The sequence below is a fragment of the Canis lupus genome, chromosome 31 (assembly GCF_048164855.1).
Source record: "Canis lupus baileyi chromosome 31, mCanLup2.hap1, whole genome shotgun sequence".
Lineage (NCBI taxonomy): Eukaryota > Metazoa > Chordata > Mammalia > Carnivora > Canidae > Canis > Canis lupus.
The window spans coordinates 14,274,447-14,283,399 of record NC_132868.1 but is presented as its reverse complement, the minus strand read 5'-3'; the positions used below and the strand labels follow the sequence as shown (position 1 = coordinate 14,283,399).

Here is an 8,953-nt window from a genome sequence, read left to right as displayed (position 1 = left end):
ACGTGACCTTAATTGAACTCTGCACTTGGAGAAGCTAAGTGCTTGTTGAATAGAATGAACCTTGCAGATCTTCACAACCATCATTTCGAACTCTAATTCACGCTGTGGAGGGCTATATATATAAATGGAAGATCTAAAAATAAATAAATAAATAAATAAATAAACAAACAAACAAACAAATAAATAAATAAATGGAAGATCTAGACAGGGATAGCCAAATGTTCTCATCTTTCAAGCCTATCCCAATTGGTTGAAAGTAGTTGCCCTTAATATCATATACAGAATAATTTTGGGGGTGGTGTTCAGCTTATTCAATAATTCCAGCACTATTTACTGAGCATCTATACCAGGCACTGTTTGAGTAGCTGGAGATACAATAATAAATAAAACAGACACAGATTTGGGCCCTCATGGAGCTAACATTTTGAGCTCAGGAGGAACTGACATTAAAGGTGTCTGCCACGAGATCAGGAACCCACTAGCCACAAATGTGTCTTACCTGAAACAGAAGAGTTTCCTGAATCACCACTAAACCAGGAACTGTCCTGGAGTTTTATTTTTAAAAAATCAATTTCTGATATTGGTTCATTTTCCTATCATTTGTCTTTTTCTCCTCAGAAATAAAAATAGCAAAAAACAAAACAAACAACTACTAGTTAATTGATAATTCTAATTGAGTTCTTGTGAACAAAGTTATTCTATGATTTGTAAGGTTGTATTAGAATTAATGAAGAGATATCGCTTGCCAAGAAATGGAGACTTGGTCAAGTCAGGAACGAGAATTTAACTGAAAGTCATTAGGACACTCCCAATACCTAGCAAAAGCAATGAACATCCTATCTGTGTGAATATCTGGCCACCAACATTCCTGGGCAAACATTAGAAACAAGACACATATCCCTAGCCACTAACTGGGGACCTTTTCCCTTATTGTTGTGGTTTTGTGATTTGGGGCAAGTTACGTGGCCTCTCTAGGCCTGTGGCCTCACCTGCAGGGATATGTGAAGGTGCTCTTCAGGTCATGTGACTGAGCAAATGATGTTTCCAAAGTCCTGAGCACAATGCCTAGTGCAGGGTTACTCAGGGGCCTGTTATCATTATTTCCAGGATATGTGGGGGTAAGGGTGGGTGGTTGGTTCTCTTCTTTCTAGGTGAGTGGGGCCACTCAGGAGTTCATGTGGAGTATTCTTACCTTATTGTAACTCCAGGAGAGGAGATCACATTTTCTTGCAAACAAAGTTACGGTTTCATAGATTTTATTGGATCTCAAAAATGGAAAGTACATTGAATCATCTGCTCCAATCCTGTATTGAAGAATAAGCTGTGATTTGGGACTAGAAACAGTGTTTAATTTTCTAAAGTAGGCCTCCAAGACCTATTTAACCCATCATTTGACCTGGGGTTTTCCAAAGCATGAAAGTAGGACCACCTGTATTAGAATCTTACAAGGAGCTTTTTAAAATGCAGGTTCCTGGGTCCTACACCTAAACTGTTTTATCAGAATCTCTAGAGATTGGGCCTGGGAACCTGCATTTCACAGCAGGCCACACTTGAAATCAAGTACCACTCATGTAATGATCAGTACCTTGATTGACAATATTATAAAGTATGCCCAAACCCAGTATCACCCGAAGACTTGGTCATGGTAGATCTGAAATAGGACCATACATCCAGGGCTATTGAACTATCTGACAGTTTTGGCTACTGTTTCTGTTAATTTCTGCTTCAATTATCCAATGAGTTGTCTCTATGCCAGGATAAGCTCAGTCCTGTGGCTCTTGTGAAATTGCATAAGTCAGTGTGGCTCTCTGCTCTTGCAAAAGACCAAGAAATGAATGAATACATGTAAAACTTTAGAACAGAACTGAGCTCATACTAAGTGTTCAAAAAAATGTTAGTCATTAGTATTATCTCTCATTAGAGCAGCAAGAGCATCTGCAGAGAGGTGATGCTGGTTTCTTAGACATGAACTTAAATCTTAGGATCAGTGTCCATTTGATAGCAAAGATGGTTGGAGACAGTCATTAAGATAAAGGAAATGGAACATACCATTAAGACTCCCTAAGTGCATGGCACAGATCGTACTCCCTTGTTTTTGTTGTTTTTACCTGTGAAGAGAACGTAAGATCAGATATGGTTTTACTTTACAGTTTAAATTGTTCTTTGCATCAGCAGAAACTACTCATTTTGGGATGATAGTTCAGTTGGGGATTTATTTATTCTCCTACTCACAAATACACAAGAACACACAAGTACATAGGTTATTGTGAATACTTTTTAGGTTATGGTAAATTATTTGTGCCATATCTGAATTTGAAAAGAGAGATACAGTGTTCATGAACATGGAGAATTTCAGCCACAAAAAAATTCTTAGCTGAAATAGGTAGTGTGTAATTGAGAGAATGTGAAAAAGAATGAGGAAGTAGTTTCTCCAGCATGATGAAAGGGGAAGGTGGTTCTTTTTCCCTTGAGCAAAGCATTCATTAAATGCAAAAGAAAATTACTATGGACTTTTGAGCCAGGAATCCATGATGCCAGCATTTTGCAACAACATCCCCTTTCATCTACAGATCTCACAACAGTTATGGACACTAATTAAGTCTCACCATACTCATACAATTCACTCTGAGTTTTCTTTACTTCCTTTTTACTGAGGAATACCAGGGCAGCAAATGCTTAAAGGGTTTTTAAAAGTTACAAAGCTGGGATTTGAATCCAGTACCCAAAGCTTTTGACCCAGAGAGGAAGGGGACCCATGTGGTGGGTTTGACAGTTGACTCATAGTTGATTTTTTTGGGAGCAGGAAGTGATCTCCAGCTACTCTGAGAGGAAGGAGTAAGCCAGGAGCTCAGGGAGGGCCTAGAGGATCAAGAGTGGGGACCAGAGATCCTGATGTACAGCGAAGGCACATGTACCTGGTGTCTCTGACCATCACACCCCTTCTGCCTCACTTGCCATGTTCCTGAACAGACACATTGGGATTGCAATTCATACTGACTAGTCTAGATTTTTGAGACTGTGAGTGAAGCATGTGTGTGCCAGAGGGGAGTGGTCTGGTATTGGTGGGCAGAGGTGAGTCACTTACCAAGGGAAGCAGCAGTAGGAGGGAAATCAAAGGGCAACAGGTTATGTTACTCCCTCTCACTTGTCATCTTGGCCCTCTTTAAAAAGGAAGAGAAAACAAAGCACAGACTAAGTCTGAGATCAATCTCACATGGCCAATTATGACATATTCAGGTCCTGACTTGTCCAGGACCCAAAATAAATATCTGGGTCTATCAGAACTGTTGAATGGAGGCCAAGAGTAATTTGAAATAACTTACCTTCTCTCTCTCTCTCCTTCCCCTCTCAATATGAGTGTTTAAAGTTCAGGAATGAGTAGTTTCACTTAAGTGGAATAAGAATCAGAAAGGGAGGATGACCAGAAAGCCCCAGGAAAGGCAGATGCAAGTCCTAGGAGCCAAGTAGGAATCTCACAGGCTCAAACAGTATTATATTTCTGAGACTGAATCAAATGTGTAAAAATAGTAGCAAATTACTTACCTCTTCAAAGAAAGCTACACACGAAATTGTAGGGGAATTTATTAGCACATCTAAATCTGAAACAGAAAGGTTATGTATTTACAAGGCTAAGTTGCAAATAGGCAGAAGAGAGAAAAAAAGTTTAGTTGCTTTAGTTTTTATTCCAAATCATATCAGTTCATTAGAAACAAATAGTTTATAAAAGGCTTAGTCTATAACTCTAAGAGAAAAATAATACAAGTCAGGAGTATATCCATGTAGATATATATATCTTTCTTCAAGTAATATTAAAATAGTTACAAGTAGCAGTTAACCTGGCTATATTACAGACAAGCTCATGCTTGCATTCTTTCTCACACTGATCTTTTGGAAAAGGGTAAGATAATATTACCTTCACCAAGAACATATGGCAAAAGTGGTCTCTCTGACATTCTCTAATCCACATTATGACAGAAACTGATATTCGTGTTTTGAGAGTACTGAAAGATCTCCAAATGTCTTTTGGGTTATCAAAGAAAGATAAAATGATACTTGATACAGTCCTTTAAAACTGTGATCTAGTTTTAATGGTGAGTTATTTAATGGCCCTTGAAATTTTGGGAAATCCCATATGGTATAAAAGCGAATTCTCTTGATCGGAACATGCAATTAACTGGAAAATCCATTCTCTTAAGCTTGCACTGCAACAGACGATTTGCAAAAAAAAGGGAAACATGGTCAGGGCAAAACATTTCCTCTTTTTAGAAACGTTGAACTGAGAATGTCCCTCACCAATTACATAGGGTCCCCTGGGCCTCCGCGTTGCACCAGCGGTGAGGTCTCTATGGCAATGCCCCCGGCTGCTGAAGCGGAACACAGGTGACGAGGCGAAGGCGGACGCAGGTGCGAGGACTCCGAGGGGAGAAGGCCCCGCAGGCTCTTCTTGAGCGTCCGGGACCCACGGCCTGCGGGGCCCGCCGGCCTCGCCCTCCCGCCTGTCCCGGGTCCCGGGTCCCGGGTCCCGCCCTGCACCTCCCGAGGCTGCCCCGGCGCCAGGGTGCTGCGCCGGGACTGGGGCTCCTCTGGGGCCCCGCTTCCGTCGCTGCGTCAGCTCCCCTCTCGCGCCCTCAGAGGCGAGGACTCAGGTGAAAGGAGCCCGTTTTGTCCAGCCCCCTGGTCTCATGCAGCCGTTCAGCGTCCCCGTTCAGATTACACTCCAGGGTGGCCGGCGGCGCCAGGGGAGGTAAGTCCCCGGCACACTCTGCCGTGCGCAGGCAGGGGCTGGAAGAGCGGCCTCGCAGGGTGCCCACCTGCCGCGCCCCGGGGGACCCTGCGCGGCCTCCCCGGGGGCGCGGACGTCGGGGGTTGGAGCCTTCCTTGCTGGCTTCCTCCTCCATTTGGCTTGCAAATTCTCGAAAGCAGGAACCGCTTTTTTTTTTTTTAAGACTCACCGGTGGTTCCAGGCACTAGAACACGGCCCAGAACGTGTTCGGTGCTCAGTCGCTCTCTCTTGGTTGAACGAAGGGTCGAGGAAATTACCACCGGCATTTGACCCCCCCCCCCCCCCCCCCCCCCCCCGGTGAAGCACGCTTGGGTCTTGGAGTCACAGGCCTGGATTCGAGTCTCAGTTCCACCCCGAAACTAGCTGCGTGACTCTGGGCAAGTCAGATAACCTGTCTGCCTCCTCCCCCCCCCCTTTTTTTTATTTTAAAGATTTTATTTATTCATCATGGGGGGGGGGGCAGAGACACAGGAGGAGGGAGAAGCAGGCTCCATGCAGGGAGCCCGACGCGGGACTCGATCCTGGGTCTCCAGGACCACGCCCTGGGCCAAAGGCAGGCGCCAACCCGCTGAGCCACCCAGGGATCTCCTGCCTCCTCCCTTTGTCCATAAAGAGGGAATAGGAAACGGTATCTATGTGCCTTAGCGGACTTTCTACGTACTACTGTCCATGCTATGCCATCCTCCCCCCCCCCCCCCATTTTAACCATTGTTATTAACCATCCACTGTACTCCTTAAGGGAGGAAGTGAGACAGGCTATCTTTTTTTTTTTAATTTTTTTTTTTTTAGAGTTCAATTTGCCAACATATCACATAACACCCAGTGCTCATCCCGCCAAGTGCCCCCCTCAGTGCCCATCACCCAGTCACCCCCGCCCACCTCCCCTTCCACTACCCCTTGTTCATTTCCCAGAGTTAGGTGAGACAGGCTACATTAAGGACCCTTTTTTCTCTCTAGAGGAATAAAACACAGTGGGGCTGAGAGCCTTAAGTGAAGCCCCAGTCCTTCTGTCTGCTTCTGGGTTTGGGTTGGCGGGGTGCTCAGAACTGGGCAGCAAAACTGAGAAAAGAGAAATGCCTAAGGGTGTTTGAGGAATAGAATATTAAAAGCTGGCCAGGGGTACATTTCTCAGCCAAGTTCACACACTCTATCTGGAAATGTGGGTGGTTTGTTAGTGGCTTCCGTGGAGTTGGGAGCTAAGTGAAGGCAGTAAAGACCGCCGTGGTCACCGCGTTATCCACCTCCATCATCCTGTACCGACACACCTGGCACCTGAGAGAGAAGGAAGGAATGTGAGACAGAGGGGTTCGGCGGGGGTGAGGGTCAGAGGAGGAAGACGCAGACCGAGGGGGAAGAGAGGCAAAAACACTTCTCTCCTAGAAATGCACTGATGCTTTTGTGAAAAGACAATTAAAGCAGAATTACTCTCTGGCAGAAGGTCAAATGACGAACATGCGAGGGAACACGTTTAATTAACTAGATAGGAGAGCAGTTGTTCCCCCCAAAGCCACACAGTCTCCCATTTTCATTGCTGAGACGCACAGTTGGATTATTGCTCTTGCCTCTTGCTGAACTCGATGAACCATGCTGACTTTACTCAACCTCATTTGCTGTTTCAAAAGAAGTTGTTAAATAATTTTGTAATTAAAAAATAGAAGGCTGGAAATAATTACCCAAATCTCCCTCTGTAACACAAACAAATTACAGGGAAATACTAATTCAACATGCCAGTGAGACGAGTGTCAGGTGAATCGCCAAGCTTTGATGAACAGCAGCATCTTTCTAAGGAGCGCTTCTTGACGAGTTGCAGTGTTGGCGGGAGAGGCTGCCGGCATCTGCAGGGATCACAGCCAGATGAGCTCGTTCAAGCTCTTTGAAATCAAGTTTGCCTGAGGCTAAGCCAGAAGGTGTCTGTAGCAATGTGTGCGAGAAGGCTGGTGGGAAAGTCAATTCTATCTGCAAGGAAGCAACAGAAGGGGGTGGGTACTGCCTCCACTATGAATAAAACATCTCCAGGTAACACACTGGTCGGAAGTGAAAATATATTGCTGGCAAAAAGGAATAAAAATGCTGTTCACTCATCTCACTGGCTAGAGAGCAAAATTAGATCATTCGGAAATGCTTTGAGGTCCCGGGATGAAAGGCGCTTATAAATACCACAAAGTTAATTACAGGGACCTTTATGGTCTCAGAAAACTGGAAAAAACCCAATATTCAACAATAAGGAAATAGGTAAGGATTTTATGGCATATCCAATGGATGGAATATTATGTGGCCAAAAGAAGGGTTACTCACGACATAAGAATTGCTCACGACATAAGAAAGGGCTTATTACGTTAGGTGAAAAGAAGATTAAAAAAAAAAAACCCCTCTATATCCAGAATGAGCTCATCCTATTTAAAATAATACAGAGGAGGGGAATAACTCAGCAAGTGAACAGAAATGATCTCTTAAGTGTTAGAATTGTGGGTGATTTTTGTTCTCTTCTGTAGACTTTTCCACATTTTTTGAGTTTCATAATCTGAGCATTAAAAAAGTACATTACTTTAACAAATCCCTTGGACATTTGTTGAGGCCTTCTTTATGGCTTGGTTTGTGGGTAGGTCTCACAACTGTTCCTTATATGTTTGAGAAGAATATACACTCTGTAGGGGACAATATTCTACATTATCATTTAGATAAAAAGCCTGTTACTGTGCTCAAATCTATTTCAAATCAAATTATCTGGTTGAGCTAATCAGTTACTGAGGGAGGATGCAAAAATATCTCCTCAGTTGTTGGTGGATTTTGTCTATTTCTTCCTATAGTTCTGTCAGTGAGGCAATGCTATTAGGTATGTATATTGCTAGCTCTTCTAGATGATTCTTTAATCAATATTAGCACCTTCTTTATTTCTAAAATACTTTTTTTTTAAATTTTTATTTATTTATGATAGTCACACACACACACACACACACACACACACACACAGAGGCAGAGACATAGGCAGAGGGAGAAGCAGGCTCCATGCACCGGGAACCCGACGTGGGATTCGATCCCGGGTCTCCAGGATCACGCCCTGGGCCAAAGGCAGGCGCCAAACTGCTGCGCCACCCAGGGATCCCCTAAAATACTTTTTGACCTGAAGGTGCATATCAGCTTGCTTTTCATTAGACTTTCCTGACAAACTTCAGCCTTTTACATCTGCATGTTTCATGTGATTTCTCTCAGCACATAGACAACTCTAATTTCTTACTCTTGTGGTCGGAAAAGATACTTGATATGATCTCAATCTTTTTGAATTTATTGACACTTGTTTTGTGGCCTAATGTATGATTCATCCTGGAGAATGTTCCACGTGCACTTGAGAAGAATGTGTATTCTACTGCTTTTGGATGTATGTTCTAAATATATCTATTAAGTCCATTTGGTCTAATGTGTTGTTTAAGGCCAATGTTCCCCTACTGATTTTCTGTCTGAATGATCTAGCCATTGATGCAAGTGGGGTGTCAAAGTCTTCTACTACTATTTTATTGCTGCCATTTTTTTTTCCTTTTTAGGTCTATTAATATTCACCTTATTTTAGTGCTCCTATGTTGGATGCATATATATATTTATAAATGTTCTATCTTCTTACTGCATTGACCCCTTTATCATTATGTAGTGCTCCTTTTTGTCTGTCATTACAATCTTTGTTTTAAAGTTTACTTTGTCTGATATGAATATAGCTACAACAGCTTTCTTTTTATTCCTATTTGCATGGAATGTCTTTTTCTGCCCCCTACTTTCAGTCTGTGTGTCCTTACTTTTGAAGTGAGTCTCTTGGAGGCAGTATATAGATGGATCTTGCTTTTTTTTCCTTCCCCATACAGGCACTCTGTATTGATTAGAGAATTTAGTATGTTTACACTTAAATTAATTATTGATAAGTGTGTACTTATTGCCATGCTATTTTTTGTCTTGTTTTATTTTTAAATATGATGATTCATTCTCTGAGCACTTCGTGGGCATGATACAAGTAAAATGATCACATGATCCAACAATTCCCCCATTAGTGCAAATCCAAGAAAAATTCTCATGTGGACAATGTTACCTCTCATCCTCTAGGGGTTCCTTCCCCAAACTGGGGAGGTTTCGCACGTGTATATACTGAATCCTTGGAAGCGATATGGGGCACATCTGCAGGGTTTT

General features: G+C 42.9%; 1 protein-coding gene and 1 long non-coding RNA gene across 2 annotated transcripts in view; one reads left to right on the top strand and one right to left on the bottom strand.

Annotated features, from left to right (window-relative positions):
- Positions 1-1,205: 1,205 nt before the first annotated feature.
- On the bottom strand, positions 1,206-4,858 carry LOC140622036 (uncharacterized). The gene is made up of 5 exons (XR_012021758.1): positions 4,294-4,858; positions 3,544-3,599; positions 3,086-3,161; positions 2,050-2,108; positions 1,206-1,304 (listed from the first exon to the last, which is right to left on the bottom strand). It is a non-coding gene; the product is annotated as an uncharacterized lncRNA (long non-coding RNA).
- Positions 4,324-8,953, top strand: part of KCNMB3 (potassium calcium-activated channel subfamily M regulatory beta subunit 3) — a 27,291-nt gene continuing 22,661 nt past the window's right edge. Inside the window, exon 1 of the mRNA XM_072807461.1 lies at positions 4,324-4,744. Coding sequence (XP_072663562.1) covers positions 4,683-4,744 — 62 coding nt within the window. The 5' untranslated portion in view covers positions 4,324-4,682. The remainder of the gene's footprint in view (positions 4,745-8,953) is intronic.